At 44.0% G+C, this 18,761-nt stretch overlaps 1 protein-coding gene across 2 annotated transcripts in view; it reads right to left on the bottom strand.

The window, feature by feature from the left end:
• The window catches only part of CUBN (cubilin), a 697,556-nt gene that overhangs the window by 25,466 nt on the left and 653,329 nt on the right, over positions 1-18,761 (bottom strand). For both annotated transcript variants that reach the window (XM_030199596.1, XM_030199602.1), the window contains exons 60-62: positions 9,029-9,234; positions 3,220-3,382; positions 894-1,102 (exon numbers count right to left, since the gene is read on the bottom strand). In XM_030199596.1, coding sequence (XP_030055456.1) covers positions 894-1,102; positions 3,220-3,382; positions 9,029-9,234 — 578 coding nt within the window. The remainder of the gene's footprint in view (positions 1-893; positions 1,103-3,219; positions 3,383-9,028; positions 9,235-18,761) is intronic.

Raw genomic sequence — 18,761 nt, 5'->3', positions numbered from 1 at the left:
TATCACCACCAAGTGTACCCCTACAGCTGGCACCACTCAGCCAAGACACCCCCAAGCTCAACTGGACCAGGAAACACAGCTGTGGTAAACATGAGACCAGGAGCTTGTCAGAAACCGTCCACTACCTGGTAGAGATAGAGATATACTAACTGACCAAGAATCATACTGTCCTATAAAACAGAGTTCAGTTCAGTGCTCTCTATCTCCACCTGCTGGTAGATGGTTATAAACCACAAGTCTTTGGATTCATCTGCTGCAGATGCCAAGAAAGCACAGTTTTGTATAACTATTTCCAAAAGTACCTTTGTTGTTTTATTTGGGAAAAATTCCTACAAAAGAAACAAGTGCAAGTGTCTGCTGGTACTTTTTCCTTAGGCAACCTTCAACAATGTGGGCAGTGTGCAAAATTGCCTTCTCTAACATTCGACCGACAGCTCAGTCAGGTTTTTACTGGGGACTCCAGCACATGTTGGAGATGGTATCATAGAGGGATCTAGTCAAGTTGTAACTTATTCCTACCTTCCACCTCTGGAGACTCTGAGCAGCAAGAGGGGTCCATCAGCTACCGAACCACTTCAGGTTCCTTGTTCTGACCCACTAACGTGTTTGATGGACCTATGCTACATGGTATTTCTCTTGGAATTTAAAGATGTTTTAATGTGTCTGACACTTCCATCTTCTTACCATAGAAATCACACAGAGCTTGACACTACAGATTTCTGGAAACTATAAGTACTGCAAAAGAAGCTTTTGCAATCTTCAGTATTAAGAAATGAGAATAATAGAAAAAGATGTCAGAAAGCTGAACTGCAAAAGAAATAAGATAATTTTCATTAAGTATGTTTCATGTATATATTCTATGATCAGAATATAATTCTGCATTTATGGCTTACCACAGGAAAATCTTTGAACTCCAAATAATTCTGGGAGCAGTCTGGATTGGGCTGAAGATGAAAAGTCTGCACCTCAATTTTAATGTTTTCTTGTGGTGGAGCATCAATGGTCCAGATGCAGTTAGTAAATGGTGGATATGCGTTTGGAAAATAAGGGGATGCTGTGGTCTGTGGCGTGGAGGTTGCATTGTACGTTCCACCACATTGAACTGGAGGGGAAAAATAATAGGATGTATGTTAATCTCAGTTCCCATCAAAACGAAAAATAACAGAGTAACAAGAAATTCCTCCCTCCCCCCCACCACCACCTGCAAGAGACTGAGTAAGACAGAATTCACAAACTTTGATGATAGCTTGAGGGTAGAACATGCCATTCTGTTGCCCTAATCAGCATCTGATGCCAACTACCTCAGGAAGTTTTATAACATTGAGGGCCTGATATTCAGCCAGTGGCAATTAGTGTTTTGCTAACCTTCGCCACTGCTATACCCAGAAACTCAATGCTGGGCTATGTCCAGGCTCCAGCACTGAATTTATGGGTATATGGAGCTGGTGAAAACAAAGCCGGTTAAGGGCAATATTCGACACCTAACCGGCTATAAAGAACTGCATAAAGGTAGAACTGCATTTTATACGGTCCTATTTATGTGGTTATCTTAACCAGTTAAGTGCAGGCTAAGTGCCAATTCTGCCCCCAGAGTGCCACCAAAATAGCTGGCTTCAGTTTGGATGCTAACAGAGAATTTTCAGTGGCATCATCCGGTTAAGTGCCACTGGAAATGACCAGTTTGCCCCAGACAGGCAATTTAAATGGCCAGGAGCCTCTATAGTCCACTGCACTGACCACTAGGTTACTCCAGGGACCTACTTGCTGCTCTAATAGGACTGACCATAACATCTGACGCTGTCATAGAGGCTGGCATGTACTTTCCAAGATCTTTCCAAGATCTGTCTTCCGCGTCATAGTGCAATCACTCGTACTCAGTCATCTGGACTACTGCAACTCACTATACGCAGGCTGCAAAGAACAAATACTGAGGAAATTCCAAACAGCCCAAAACACAGCAGCCAGACTCATCTTCGGAAAACCAAAATACGAAAGTGCTAAACCCTTACGTGAGAAACTACACTGGCTCCCACTCAAGGAACGTATCACTTTTAAAGAATGCACATTAGTCCACAAAATCATCCACGGTGAAGCCCCTGCATACATGTCTGATTTAATAGACTTGCCACCCAGAAATGCTACAAGATCATCCCAAACCTTCCTCAATCTCCACTTCCCTAAGTGTAAAGGAATAAAATACAAAGTACTGCACGCATCAACCTTCTCGTATATGAGCACGCAATTCTGGAATACACTACCACGCAACCTGAAAATGATCTACGAAATAACCGACTTCCACAAATTATTGAAGACTCATCTCTTTGAGAAAATTTACTGCATGGATCAAAACACATGAAGTCCATACACACTAATAGAAATGCATCAATACACTCTCTTCTAAGTTCTCTTCCCCCGTATTTTCACCACACTTAAAACTCTACCCACAGATAAAATTATTATACCCTACTGTTCCCTTGCTATTGTTTTATCGCCCTATCAATTCCCCATTGTTACATTCCATTGTTCTATTCCCCTACTGATATGTTGACTTTGACTTTGTCTTCCCATAACTCCTCACAATGTAACCCATAATCGTACTGTAACAAATTGTATTTCCATCATTCACAATGTATTGTAAGCCACACTGAGCCCGCAAATAGGTGGGAAAATGTGGGATACAAATGCAATAAATAAATATCTTTGGGGAGTGGGATAGGTCAGTGACCACCGGGGGAATAAGGGTGGGGGATCTTGCTTTAATCCCTCCAGTGGTCATCTGGTCATTTAGGGCACCTTTTTGTAACTTAGTCATGATTGAAACAGGTGTAGACCAAAACATCTAACTTTTAGCTCTGGATGTTTTTGCTTTGTTCCATTATGGCAGAAAAATGTCCAAGTTCTGGGAATGCCCAAATCCTGCCCCCAGCACATCCCTGATATGCCCCCTTGTGATCTGGATGCACTGCAGATGAACTGCATAGAAAAAGTCTTAAAAATGTGTGTTGAAAATAGCAATTTGGACATTTTGGCAAAAAAAGTCCATCTGCTGCTTTTTGGACATTTTTCTGTTTTGAAAATGGGCCCCATAATGACTTATTACAGCTGTATACCATGTGTGTGCGTATTAATGTTGCTTACACAAAAAATAAAGTCATAGATGTTTCAAAACTGTTTTTAAATGCATCATTTGTTTTTCACTCGGTGAAGAAAAGTACTTACTGTCCACTGTTGTATAAGTAGCATTAAACCCTTCTCTTTCCAGGAAAGAGTCACTGACGAACCTCACTGTTAAGAAGTTGCTGGTGGAAAGAAATGACTCAGGAAGAATGGAACCACAGAAGGTACCGACCAATACTGCATTAGTATCAGACCCATCGTACACCTAAAAAAGCAAAAGGTGGTTCATTACTGCTGTGCCATCTCAGAAGTCTAAGAGGATGGAAGACCACGGGGTCCTTTTACTACAGCGCTAATGAATTTAGTGCACACTAACCTATGGACTGCATGGCACTTAACGCACACTAATTTGTTAGTGCACCTTAGTAAAAGGACCTCAAAGTACTGAATATTGCAATAACATTGTTTTTGCTTATTGAACTTTGGGTGGGGGGGTTATCAACATGGGCTACTGTTAAGACAGGTTATTTTACAACTAACGTGCTATTTTAGCACGTCTTATATGCAATGAGACCTAGTTACTAATAACTGGGGTTAACAGTAAAATAACTCATCTTAACGATAGTCCACATTGATAACAACCCTCCTTATGTGTGGATGAGGCAATAGTGCAGGGAGTAGGGTTTTAGATTTTTAAGGAACTGGGCAGCATTCTGGGGAAGGGGGAGCCAATGCCAGAAGGATGGGCTCCACCTTAACCAGGGTGAGACCAGGCTGCTGGCATTGACATTTAAAAAGGAGATAGAGCAGCTTTTAAACTAGAACCTGACGAAAGGCTGACAGTCATTCAAAAATGCATGGTTCGGAACAAGGTATCTTTCAAAGATATCACCAAAACAGGGAACATAGGGTATCCCGATAGTGAGGTTGCAAAAGACACCATAGTAGATCAGGTGTCCTTAAATAAAAATCAGACTAAAGATTGCAAATTAACACTGTCAACTGCTGAGTAAGATGTAAATAGGAACAACAAACATGTCTGTATGTGAATGCCAGAAGCCTAAGAAATAGGATGGGAGAGTTAGAATATATTGCACTAAATGAAAAATTAGATATAATAGGCATCTCTGAGACCTGGTGGAAGGTGGATAACCAGTGGGACACCGTCTTACCAGGGTACAAATTATATTGTAATGATAAGGTGGATCGAATTGGTGGAGGACTAGCATTGTATGTTAAGGAGGGTCTTGAATCAATGCTTGGTGCACTGACAGCAGAGCATTGGGGAGGAATAATGAAATACCTGTTTAGCATGCATTTGCATGCTGCTTGCAGTCAGTACCCATGAGCATGTTGTTTCATGCGCTCAGGGGCTCTGATCATGGGGTGGTAGCAAACAAGGGCACTAATATGGCACAAATAGCCTTTAGCGCCCGCGTTTGCTTCTGATTGTCGGCCCATGAGATCAGTGTTAACTGTTAGCTATAGGGATAGTCAACCAGACATTTTCAATATGTGTTCTTTCCCATATCATTTAAGGGAATTTTTGTTTTATTTGGTTTTGTTTGGCTATTTTGTCATTTTATCCGTTTCTGATAATAGTGTGTTCTGGGTGAAATTCTACAAATGGTGCAGAAAATTAGGTACCGATAAAAATCGGCATTCAGTGCTTTTCTATAGAGTGCTCCAGGATGAGCACTCACTGAATTCTGCGCTCAGCTCTGGGTGTGAGGACTTATGCCAGCTGAAACCTGGAAGAAATCCTGGCATACAAGTTGGGCATGGATCCCTGCTATTCTGTAACACTTCACACATCTTTTGTGAATGTCCCTAACCCGCTCATGCTCCTCTCATGACCATGCCCCCTTTTGAATTGCGCACATTCCAGTTTAGGCACCTATTGTTACAGAATAGCGTGAAGGTGTATCCATGCGCAAATCATAATTGTAGTGCCAATTCTGTGCTGTTAACTACAATGATTAAATCAGTGGAGCCCATTAACTAATTACTTTGGGCGTGGATGTAGGATCTGAGCCCAATTTTGGGCGTCCAAATTTGGGTGACCTTTATAGAATCCAGGGGACTATGTGGAGAGTGCACTATTTCAGAAAGAGGATGCTCTCTACCTTATAAGGTGTGCATGTGTGCAGAAGTTTGCAAATGCACAATAGTTTTTGCATACGGTTCCACTATTAGGAAAAGGAGAGACACTGGATGGGAGGATGCAGAGAAAAGACACTGGAAGGATGGGGAGAAGAAGACGTAAGACACTGGATGGAATGGTAGGGAGAGAAAGAAGAGATGCTGGATGGAAAGATGCATAGAGAAAGAGGGGGAGACACTGGAAGGATGGGGAAAGAGGGGAGACACTGGATGGAAGGGTAGGGAGAGAAAGAGAAGACGCTGGATGGAAGGGTATGGAAAGAAAGAGAAGACACTGGATGGAAGAGTAGGGAGAGAGAGGGAAGACACTGGATGGCAGGGTGCTGAGGGAAAGAGAGGAGACACTGGATGAAACATAAGTACATAAGTAATGCCATACGGGGAAAAGACCAAGGGTCCATCGAGCCCAGCATCCTGTCCACAACAGCGGCCAATCCAGGCCAAGGGCACCTGGCAAGCTTCCCAACGGACAAACATTCTATACATGTTATTCCCGGAACTGTGGATTTTTCCCAAGTCCATTTAGTAGCGGTTTATGGACTTGTCCTTTAGGAAACCGTCCAACCCCTTTTTAAACTCTGCCAAGCTAACCGCCTTCACCACTTTCTCCGGCAACGAATTCCAGAGTTTAATTATACGTTGGGTGAAGAAACATTTTCTCCGATTTGTTTTAAATTTACTACACTGTAGTTTCATCGCATGCCCCCTAGTCCCAGTATTTTTGGAAAGCGTGAACAGACGCTTCACATCCACCTGTTCCACTCCACTCATTATTTTATATACCTCTATCATGTCTCCTCTCAGCCGTCTCTTCTCCAAGCTGAGTAGCCCTAACCTACTTAATCTTTCTTCATAGGGAAGTCGTCCCATCCCCGCTATCATTTTAGTCGCCCTTGGCTGCGCCTTTTCCAATTCCACTATATCTTTCTTGAGATGCGGCGACCAGAATTGAACACAATACTCAAGGTGCGGTCACACCATGGAGCGATACAACGGCATTATAACATCCTCACACCTGTTTTCCATACCTTTCCTAATAATATCCAACATTCTATTCGCTTTCCTAGCCGCAGCAGCACACTGAGCAGAAGGTTTCAGCGTATTATCGACGACGACACCCAGATCCCTTTCTTGGTCCGTAACTCCTAAGGTGGAGCCTTGCATGACGTAGCTATAATTCGGGTTCTTTTTTCCCACATGCATCACTTTGCACTTATTCACATTAAACGTCATCTGCCATTTAGCCACCCAGTCTCCCAGTCTCGTAAGGTCCTCTTGTAATTTTTTACAATCCTGTCGCGATTTAACAACTTTGAATAACTTTGTGTCATCAGCAAATTTAATTACCTCGCTAGTTACTCCCATCTCTAAATCATTTATAAATATATTAAAAAACAGCGGTCCTAGCACAGACCCTGAGGAACCCCACTAACTACCCTTCTCCATTGTGAATACTGCCCATTTAACCCCACTCTCTGTTTCCTATCCTTCAACCAGTTTTTAATCCACAATAGGACATTTCCTCCTATCCCATGACCCTCCAAAGAGGGGGGACACTGGAAGAATGGGGAGCAAGAGGGAAGACGCTGGATGGAGGGGTAGGGAAAGAAAGAGGGGAGATGTTGGATGGAAAAGGGGAGAGGATAGAGTTAGTGAAAGACTGGAGATTAAAAGGAAGGGGAATAAGGGAGAACAATGGTGAGGGAAAGATGAAAAGCCATAGATAAATGAAGTAAAAAGAAGGAAATTAAAGACTGGATAGTAAGAATGAATTAAATATTGACAGAGAGGCAGAAAAATAAATTGAAGAAAACTGAAAAAAAAAACAGGAGGGAGAAAAATGACAAATGGACAGGAAACCTTGGCAAGAGAGCTAAGAGAAGACGAAGGTAAGCAGAAACAAGAGAATGGGAGCAACACAATTGGAAAAAGTAAATGGCCAGACAACAAAGGTAGAGAATTATTATTAATTTAAGATAAAGTAATGTAGCTGTCTTAATAAAAGCTGATAAATACAAATAAAACACAAAATAGAAAATATTTATCTTGGACTAATTTTACTTTATTTTTGACTAGTCTTCAGAGACCAACACTTCTTTCCTCAAGTCAGGAGAGGATACTATAACAGTAATGACCTGACCTGAGGCAGGAGGTTTTAGCCTCTGAAAGCTAATAGAAAAAGGTATTAGGCTAGTCCAATAAAAAGGTATCATCTTATTTTCCATTTTCAAGTGCCTGAACTGAGCATATGCAGGAGGTACGGCATCGGTGGCTGAAGCATGCTGCCGACTGCTACACTGATCAAACAGCATGGGCTTATGAAGTGGACCTCTTCAGCTAGCGGGGCTTGGGCATCTCAGCCAGTGATTCAACTAGTGTCAGAATTTTGGAGTGGGCTTAAGCTTAAAGTGGGGGGGGGGGGGGGGGGGCCCGAGGCCTCGTTGTGGTTATGCCCCTGGGGGAATAGATGCTGGATAGGGGGTATAATAGAGTGAACTGAAACACTCTCTCTTACCCCATTCCCTGCTGTCAGTGGTATAAATAAAATGTTTTCTGCAATGGCTGTGGGATTGAGGTGTGCTCGGGGGTGGAGCCATGAGGTGCAATGGGCAGGGTCAATGCATAATAGGGCAGGGCTGGGGCATGTATTAAAATCTCCCTCTCAAAAATCAGGGCCCCTTAGTAGCTCGGTTAGGGACAGAAAGTACCTGCAAAAATAATATATGTAAACCGTTGTGACTGTATCTACAGAAAGGCGGCATATCAAGTGTGCAATAAACATAGTATCCCCCCTCTGGACCAACTCCATCCAGTTTATATTCTTTTGAAGTTGCTGTCTCAAGAATTGCTCACAGTATTCCAAATGAAGTCTCTGAGAATTATGTAGAGGCACTATCACCTGATTTTTCCTGCTGGCCATTCCCCTCCCTATGAATTCAAGCATCCGTCTATCTTTTGCTGTCACATTTTGTACCTGTATGTTCCTGTGATAACGTGAGCAAGGGCAGGCCATGGGGCCAGGTAAGACAAACCACACACAGTCAATAAGTTGCAGTGAAAACAAATTATGTTTATTAAAGATGTCTGGTAAGGGCTCCTGTTCACTTCTCTGGAAAGAAGGAATCAATACTCAACTAGTTCTGTGAATATAACAGTCTCCTCAGGTGGCCTGCTTCTGCAGGGCCACAGTATACATGAATGCCTTTCTCTCAGCAGTAGTTCTTAATGGTCTATGGCTTGGTCCCTGGAACCAGAGATACCAGCACAGTCCTTAGTGAGTACATGAGGCTGGCCTGCAAACAACCAGTTCAAAACACAAACTCTTTAAGGTTCTAAGCTGAACTTGGCCTACCTAAACATAGTGGTTCAAGTTTGTTAGCTTCAGGGTGGAGGCATTTGCAGTGAGCATCACTGATTCCTTCTGGGCCTCCTTAACCTAGCTCTGAGCCAGCCTTTTATATTTCCTGGGCCATGCCCTCCTGGCCCAAAATTTCAAGATTTGGGCGTCCCTGACCGTATTATCGAAACAAAAGATGGACGTCCATCTTGTTTCGATAATACGGGTTTCCCCGCCCCTCCATTGAGACATTTTGCGAGGACGTCCTCAACAAAACTTGGGCGTCCCTTTCGATTATGCCCCTCCAAATGTCTCAGCAAAGTAATGCCCGCTTACCCAAAGAGGCTTCCTCTGCTCTCAGAACTTCCACAGAAAAGCAGACCAGCTGAAATACTGTTATTTTGTTCTTACCTTCACGTAGTCATATACACAGTTCCCTGAACTTTGCGCTTCTAGAGCAAATGTCAAGAAAGTGAGGTTGAGCTTCTTGTTCACAGGTGCAGCCATAGTCCAAACGCAGTCCAAATATTTGTCGTATTTACCATCAAAATCAGAGTCAGGAGAACCAAAGCTGCCTCTTGAATTTGTCAGGAAACCACCGCACCCATGCTGAGGTCCTGTTATAACAGCAGTAAAATATGTAAAGTTATGTAGAATAGCAATTATAATACTATTCGAGACAACCAGTAGCCTAATGGTTATTATAGTAGACTGAGAACCAGGGAAGCCAGGATTAAAATCCCATCACTGCTCCTTGTGATCTTGCACAAGTCACTTAATTCTTCATTGCCTCAGGTATAGACTTAGACTATAAGCTTTCTGGGGATAAGAAAATACCAGAATGTAACTTGCCATGAACTGCAACTGAAAAAGGTGTGAGCTAAATCCAAATCCCCCTCCCCTCAATCCGTCCTATTAAAGTTTCTTTACTGATTTTGCTTTTAATTCATGTTAAACTGCCTGCATTTCAGACAGGCAGTTTAACATAAGGGACCTGACATTCAAATCAAGAAATACATTTGCTGATAGATATCAAACATATAACTCACTTATCTAAGTTTCCAAGTGTAACCCTGATCTTACCACACGCACAGTCTGGGCACCAGCTAGCTTGTCATGGGTCAGGGGCACCCGAGACCAGGGCCACAAAGAAACTTTCAATGTTCAATAAAAGCACTGCAGCTTTATTAGTCACACACACACTGAGCTGGGTGTAACTTGGGGCCAGATAAAATTTGGAAGGCCGTAGGGTTCCAGCGGGCTTCAGTTCTCTTTACTCTGTTCTCTTTCCTTTACCTGTCTAAGAGTAACTAGGTTCCACTCTCACTCAAAGAAAGAACTCCAGTCCAGAGAGTTACACAAAATAATCAAACTTTACTGAATATTCTACAACACGCAGTTCAAATCCTTTTCCCAACAATTTATAATCCAACTTGATATCAGATGCAAACTATAAATCCAAAGCAAAACTTAGGGATATGGTGTATCTTCTTAAATGCAGTTTATAATCCTACAAATACAATATGTTCATATTTACAGCTCCTCTTGTCCACACCCATCCCTTCTGGGTGTAACAACCTAAGGCTGTGCCTGCAAGCAGATCTTCCTTTGGATCGGACCTCTGTGTCTGCCAACACTCTCCCAAAAGAGTACCTCACTGGGTCATCGCCTTTGGGTCCGAACAGCTCTTCACTGTTCCTACTCCCAGGCTGGGATCCCCTATGTCCTGGAGCACTCCTCCTTCTCACAGTTAATGCTTTATTGGTAGAAACCTCCATCTTTAGTCAGTCTTAGTTTCTTGAACCCATCCAGGAAACCAGTCCCAGTGAGGGTATAGGCAACCAAAAATCTTGTGCAAACCCCAATAACATTATTTATTAACTCCTAACTCCTCCCCTACTGCCATTCAACAACTAGAAAAATTTCCCTCTGCAACTTACCCAGGAACCCACCCCCTTGGGCTAGATCCTTTACCACCCACAACTCAGAACCCTCCCCTCTGTTACAATGGAGAGTTCTCTCATGTACTGTATAATCCCCATTATAATGAGAGTTTACAGAAGTTTATTGATACTAGTGCTGTAGGGTGGGGGAGTCATATAAGGGGAGTGGGGAGGAGGTATATGATTAGCTGCACATTGCACCTCTCTATATACAGTGGCCTAACACTCACGGAGAGGAAAAAATTACCTGTGTATAATATGTAAACCACTTTGATTGTAACCACATAAAAGCGTTATATCAAATCTCAACTCCTTTCCCTTTCACCAAGTAACCAGCCTAGCAGCTGGAATACTGAGAAAGCTAAATAAATCATTGTTCTGCCACTATTTTCATTACTATTTCTTTTTTTTCTTTTTACCAGTGTTGAAGGGCAATGCCTTTTACCACCAGGTATTTAAAAGCAGCCAAACTTGCAAACAGTGGAATAAAACAGCTGTTTCTGTTTTTCTTTATTTTGACTGTTAGAGCAAAACATACCCTGTATAAAGCATTCTCCTGGACTACATGTTTCATATTACCTTGCCAAGCTTTTTTTTTTTTTTTTTTTTAATGTATGCTTCCTAATAAAGCATTGTTCTGGAACTATTTTCATTTAAAAAGAAAAAACTTAGCTTATCTGTTATTTTCCCTGTCGATAAAATATTTGTGTTCATTCATTTACATGATCTTCCCTAGCTTTGTCAGGTGTAGAGGAGGGGCAGGGGTACACGCAGTGGTGTGCTGGAGCCGGCTCGCACCGGCTCGCAAGAGCCGCTTGTTAAATTTTGACAGCTCTTGCGAGCCGGTTGTTGTTGGGGGCGAGCCGGCTCCATTGCGGGAGGTAAGCATGGCAGGAGGGCGCCATCACTGGCCATGCTTACCTCCCCTGCTGCTCCGAAGCATGTACAACCATGTCCTTCGCCCCCCTCCGTCTTTTTTGAATTACCTCCGTCGAAGCGCCGCCATTTAAAGCCCTGCTGCGTGCTGGCTGGCCGTCTCCAGGCTTCCCCAGTTCCCCTGCTTGATTCAGATCATGTTCGTGCCTTAGTCCCGCCTTCATTCTGACGTCATTTCCTTTTTCGCGAAGGCGGGACTAAGGCACGAACATCATCCGAATCAAGCAGGGGAAGCCTGGAGACGGCCAGCCAGCACGCAGCAGGGCTTTAAATGGTGGCGCTTCGACGGAGGTAATTCAAAAAAGACGGAGGGGAGGGTGGGAGCGAAGGAGCGGCAGGGGAGGGAGGATAATCGCTGGATGGGTAGAGGGGGGCAGGGAAGAGACTTGCTGGGCATGGATGGGCAGAGGGGGGCAGGGAAGAGACTTGCTGGGCATGGATGGGCAGAGGGGGGCAGGGGAAAGAATTGCTGGCCATGGATGGGCAGAGGGACGCAGGGGAGAGATTTGCTGGCCATGGATGGGCAGAGGGGGGCAGGGGAGAGATTTGCTGGGCATGGATGGGCAGAGGGGGCAGGGGAAATAATTGCTGGCCATGGATGGGCAGAGGGAGGCAGGGGAGAGATTTGCTGGCCATGGATGGGCAGAGGGGGGCAGGGGAGAGATTTGCTGGCCATGGATGGGCAGAGGGGGGCAGGGGAGAGAACAGCTGGCCATGGATGGGCAGAGGGAGGCAGGGGAGAGAATTGCTGGGCATGGATGGGCAGAGGGAGGCAGGGGAGAGATTTGCTGGCCATGGATGGGCAGGGGAGAGAATTGCTGGGCATGGATGGGCAGAGGGAGGCATGGGAGAGAATTGCTGGGCATGGATGGGCAGAGGGAGGCAGGGGAGAAAACTGCTGGGCATGGATGGGCAGAGGGAGGCAGGGGAGAGAATTGCTGGGCACGGATGGGCAGGGGAGAGAATTGCTGGGCATGGATGGGCAGAGGGGGGCAGGGGAGAGAACTGCTGGCCATGGATGGGCAGAGGGAGGCAGGGGAGAGAATTGCTGGCCATGGATGGGCAGAAGGAGGCAGGGGAGAGATTTGCTGGCCATGGATGGGCAGAGGGAAGCAGGGGAGAGAATTGCTGGGCATGAATGGGCAGAGGAGAGAATTGCTGGGCAGAGGGGGCAGGGGAGAGAAGAGAATTGCTGGGTATGGATGGATAGAGAGGGGCAGGGGAGAGAGGAGAGTTTCAGGACATGGATGGCAGGGAGAGCAAGAGAAATTCTGGACATGGATGGAGGGGAGGAAAGGGAGAGAGAAGAAATGCTGGACATGGAGGGAAGATAGAGGAAGGAGATTAGATGAGGGAAAAGGAAGTGAGGAGAGAAACTGCACATGGATGGAGAAAATAGGCAGAAGCTGGATCCACTGTACAGTCAAGTATGCGGAGGACCAGAAATGAAGAAGAAAGGAGGAAGAAAAGAAATAAATGGAAAGGAAGCCCTGGAAACGGAGTCAAGGGAGCAGATAGAGAGCAGCAGAATCAGATACTGGACCAGCATGATCAGAGAAACAAAGTCACCAGACAACAAAGGTAGAAAAAAAATAATTTTATTTTCATTATAGTGTTTGGAATATGTCCACTTTGAGAATCAGGTGCTGAACGTTAAAAGTTTATGTTTATTTACTTATTTATGGCATTTTATTCCATATTAAACATGAATTAGATTGGAACCTGGGATCATTTAATTTTTTTTCCTGGAGAGAGTAATGTGTTGGCCGCTGCCCCCGCCCCCCCCTGGGTATAGCCAGCTCTGCAATTGTTTTTTTGGGGGGGCACAGAGGTGGATGGGGGGCGCAGGGGTGGATGGGGGGGGGGGGCGCCGAGGTGGACCGGGGAGAGAGCCTGTTGTTAAAAATTTACCAGCACACCACTGGGTACACACGTTTGGTGAGGAGAGGTAGGGTACAGTATAATATTAACCAGCACCTTTTTTAAAACAACCAAACTTGCAAACAGCGTAAAATGTATGGGTCTGAGATTTTTTTCTCTGCCTGTTTGTTGTTGCCACTGATCTACATTGCCAGGCTTTGATCCTACATAATTAAAAAGGAGAAGGTTTGAGTGAGACTGCAGGCCAGTTGATCTCACACAAACAAAGAACAGTGTGCTTGCTGAAAAGCTGAGAGGAGGGGAGGAGTTCACCTTTCAGAAGAGAAGCCAAAGTTGCAAACAGCAAAAGTCAGCATGTATTGAAAGCCTGACGGGTCAGACCCCCCCCCCCCCCCCCATGGTTTCTTGTGAAAGTTATCTTAAAGCAGGTTTGCGTCTGCTGCCTGCTGCCTCGTGTTGTGAAAAAAACAGATCCTTTTGAAAGGAAAATTCTGAAGGCTACAATGCCTATTTTCTTTCCTGTGAGAAAAAAGGTTAAGCTGCACACATTCCTCCACAGCTGTAGGGGGTGGTGTTGGGGACGTACTACCGTCTGCCTGGCCAGGACGAACAGACGGATGCAGAAATGTTAAAGGAAATTAGGGACGCAAACAAACTAGGCAGCACAATAATAATGGGTGATTTCAATTACCTCGATATTGACTGGGTAAATGTAACATCAGGGCATGCTAGGGAGGTAAAAGTCCTTGACGAAATCAAGGACTGCTTTATGGAGCAGCTGGTACAGGAGCAGACGAGAGAAGGAAAAATTCTAGATCTAGTCCTTAGTGGAGCACGTGATCTGGTGCTGGAGGTAATGGTGCTTGGGCCACTTGATAACAGTGATCATAATATGATCGGATTTGATATTAGCTTTGAAGTAAGTATACATAGGAAATCAAATACGTTAGCGTTTAACTTTAAAAAGGGAAACTATGATAAAATGAGAAGAACGGTGAAAACAAAAACTTAGAGGAGAAGCTGCAAGGGTCAAAAATTTACATCAGGCGTGGATGCTGATCAAAAACATCTGGCCTGTTTCTCCAATATAGCATCCTTCGTTACAATTTTTACACTGAATGATATATAAAAAATGTAACGAAGGATGCTATATTGGAGAAACAGGCCAGATGCTTAAGACAAGATTCAATTTACATAGACATCACATGAACAATACTGGTGCCAGTAGGGTTCCCACGCCTGTTGGTCAACATTTTACAGGACCAGGACACTGTACCAGTGACTTCACAGTGAGAATCCTGAAAGGTAACTTTAAAACCATACAAGAACGTAAGACCTTTGAAGTCAGAATGATTGAATATTTTAACACTCAACAGAAAGGACTTAACAAGGATCTGGGGTTCCTAGCCCATTATAAACCATAAAGCTGTATGTCTCTGTTGATCACCCTCCCCTCACCTATCCACACCCATCCTGTTAGAATATCAATGATATGCTTTAATGTCCCCATGCATACCTCCTACCCACCCCCATCCTCCCACCCTGTCAGACTGTCATAGTAATGCTTGAATGTTTTCACTTATATACACTGTCAGCTAGCACATTTGCTTATTTCCGATCTGAGGAAGAAGGGCGACCTTCAAAAGCTAATCAAGAAATGTATTAAGTTATGTCCAATAAAAAAGGTATCATCTTATTTTCTTTTCCATGTTTTATTTTGTTTGATTTCTATTGATAACCTTAAGAGTGGACTAACACGGCTACCACACTCCTCTACTTAAATTAATCAGAGAAACTTTTTTTTCACTCAATGTGTAATTAAACTCTGGAATTCGTTGCCAGAGAATGTGGTAAAGGTGGTTAGCTTAGCAGAGTTTAAAAAAGGTTTGGACGGCTTCCTAAAGGAAAAGTCCATAGACCATTATTAAATTGGACTTGAGGAAAATCCACTATTTCTGGGATAAGCAGTATAAAATGTTTTGTACTCTTTTGGGATCTTGCCAGGTATTCGTGACCTGGATTGGCCACTGTTGGAAACAGGATGCTTGGCTTGATGGACCTCTGGTCTGTCCCAGTATATGTACTTATGTACTTTTAAAGATAATAAATAGAAATAAAAGAAAACATAGAACAGAAAATAAGATGATACCTTTTTTATTGGACTAACATAATACATTTTTTGATTAGTTTTCAAAGGTAACCCTTTTTCAGATCAGAAACATTTCAGAACAGAAAACACTTTGCACAACAGGGGGAAGTCATGCTTCATGTTTAAGACTTATGCCCCAACTGAGGAAAAAAAAACAGTTGAGAACCGAACTAACCAGATGTACAGTGAGTCAACAGAAAAATAAATATTTGGACTGTGCCCTGGTAACAGCTTACGATGCAGACACACATCCTTTCAAAAAAAATTTAATCAAACTAGCGCAGGATTCTACTCTACAGCACTTTTGTATTGTTGTTCTGGAACAGTTCTGACTGCTAAGTAGAAAATCTGCTACCCTTGTTTAAAAGGGTCTGTCAGCATCACACTAGGTCATTAGGCTTTCATGTTAGATTATTATTCTCATTATTTCTTATCTGAGTGTCAGTCTGTATTATCACCTCTCTATGTATATTTGCTGTTCATTCTTTTGTTGTTTCTGTAAGGGAAATTAATGAAAAACACCAATTATGTACAAAGTATCCTGCTTCCCAAACCTGCAGCTGCTGTACAGTTTCTGGCTTAAATTTGTAAGTGCTGAAATGGTATCATGGTTGACACCAAGGGATTTGTGTAGGAAGGTTAAACAGGCTGTTAAGGACCCAATGTAGATATTAGAGCGCTGTGCAGTAATGCTGTGAAAGGCATATGGTAGAAGCAGTGGTGTAGCTATGGGTGGTGCTGGGTGGGCACAGGCCCACCCATAAGAACATAAGAGTAGCCATACTGGGTCAGACCAATGGCCCATCTAGCCCAGTATCCTGTGTTTCAAACAGTGGCCAAGCGAGGTCACAAATACCTGGCAGAAACCCAAATCGTGGCAACACTCCACACTACAAATCACAGGGCAAGCAGTTGCTTCCCATCCCATCTCTGTCTCAAAAGCAGACTATGGACTTTTCCTCCATTATTCTTGCCTAACACCCACAGCACCTCATTGGCAGTGCCTCACTGCTCTCTCTGGAAGCTACCTGTCTGTCTCTCTCAACCCCCCTGCCCCCATTTACCTTTGAGCCATTGCTGGCAGCGATTCCTGTAAGCAACCTGTGCCAGCCCTGCAGGCTTCTCTCTACCACATCCCACCCTCGATGATGTCAGTTCCTGTTTCTTCACTGGCGGGGACAAGGTAGAGAGAAAGCCTGCAAGTCTGGTGCAGGTTGCTTACTGGAATCACTGCTGGCGATGGCTTGGAAGTAGACTGGGAAAGGAGAAAAGAGCAGATGCTGGGGGGGGGGGGGAGAGGAGCAGATGCTGGGCGGGGGGGGGGGGGGGGGGGGGGGGGGGGGGGGGGAAGAGAGGAGCAGATGCTAAGGCCATTTTTACCGCAGCTGGAAAATGGCTGATTTTCCTGTTTTCAGAATTAATGGCCATGCACTAATTTTGCTATTAGCATGAGCCTATTAAAATTGGTGATAAGGGCTCACGCACTAATCCTGCAATAATCTGTTAGCGTGTGGTAATGTAGCTGCACTGATTCATGTTACAATGCCCACTCTCCATCCACAGGACACCCCCCCCCCCCTGCAGAAAAGTAAAAAATATTTTTTGAGTACATAGTTTGCCAATTTACCACAGGATGCCTCAGAGAATTCCAGAGTAAGCCATTTTAGCTTGCGGTAAGCACGTGCTAGCTCTGCAACCCTGGATCCTTATTGGTGAAGCATACTCCACGGAGCTGCTTCTTGAAGCTCTGTGCTGGCTTTGTTCCTGTCTCCCTAAACTCCACTTTTCGACTCCTAACCATGACTCTCTTACTCAACACCCTCACTTATCACCCGTACCACTGCAATTTCCCCACCCCTAGCTGTTTGTTCGTCTGTCCAATTTAGATTCTAAGCTCTGTTGAGCAGGGACTGTCTTTTCATGTTAATTTGTACAGCGCTGCGTAAGTCTAGTAGCGCTATAGAAATGTTTAATAGTAGTAGTAGTTGTTCTTCCCGTCTAACTCCTGTTCACTTTGTGACCACATTTATTCCTGGCCCCCACTAATTAAGTTTAAACTAGCAAATCACCAAATTTATTGTCTGTTCATCTTAGTTCTCTGTATTCTCTAATTATCCTTATGAAGTTCTGTTTTGTGATATCCATGAATAATTCTACCCCATCTAAGCAACACTAAACAGAGGTAAGTCCCAAAAGAGAGTGGGTAGGTAATGGGAAGGCACATGGTACCAAGTGGATGGTCCTGATTTGTGGGGCCTGGTCCTCCTGAGATCTTAGGCTCATGTGGCACTGCCAAACTGTCAATGTGAGTCAGCTTCTTCAGCACCTGGTTCTGCAGTCCCAGCTGTTGGGGCTTTTTCCTCTATGCTGAAATATTCAGACTTGGCACAGTCCACTCCAATCCATGTTGAACTTACCACAGCCAAACCAAAATGCTGTTTCCTGTGAATTAGAGTAATCATTCATGGTGATAGACCTTCTTCTTCCTACTGCCTTTATGTTATCAAATACCAGCCCATTCATTGGTTCAACTAAGTAGGGTCTTGAAGCTTTGGAAAATAGTCCTTCTTTTTGGAAAAGTCTCAAAAATAAATCATATCACCTAGACCTAGAAGGAAAATTCCTTCTAACACAGGCTGGATACTTGCTTCTGTTGTAGTAGAGCATTTTTTAAGCTTATCTCCCACATACGAATGAAGATACTAGACAAATTCAAGTGTCTCTGTAGCCACCCAATTTACTGTAGCCACTCCCATTTGAATGTCATGTGGGTCGTAGACCTCTCATCTTAGTATTAACTTGCTTGGAATATATCCAATAGCAGAATGGGGTGCACTCTGATAGGCAGCTGTCAATAGTGGCAAGCGTCAGTCCCAATTCTTTTGGCCTTGGTCAACATAACAATCTGTAGCAAGGTCCTCTTGAACCTTTTCAGTTGCCCATTTCAAGCTAGTTGGTAAGGTGTAGGTCAGGTTGTAATTGGGCCCTTTAGTTTCCACCCTGATTTGTACATAATTCCAGAGGGGCTCCAAACTTGGCAATGAAGTCCAAGGCACTCTTCAACTGTATCTGCAGAGTATTGGACAGCAGATAAGCCTCCACTCAGTGAGTGAACTGATCTATGACAACTAGAATTAATTTTTTCTACCTCTGAAACGGCCAATCCTTAGGTGCTTCAGTCTGGTAGTCCTGGAAGCTTGGCCTTATCACTTGAGTCCAGATGTCTTCCGTTGCT

Source organism: Microcaecilia unicolor, chromosome 1, assembly GCF_901765095.1.
Source record: "Microcaecilia unicolor chromosome 1, aMicUni1.1, whole genome shotgun sequence".
Classification (NCBI taxonomy): Eukaryota; Metazoa; Chordata; class Amphibia; order Gymnophiona; family Siphonopidae; genus Microcaecilia; species Microcaecilia unicolor.
The sequence above is the reverse complement of the archived record's forward strand: the minus strand, read 5'-3'. Positions and strand labels throughout refer to the sequence as shown.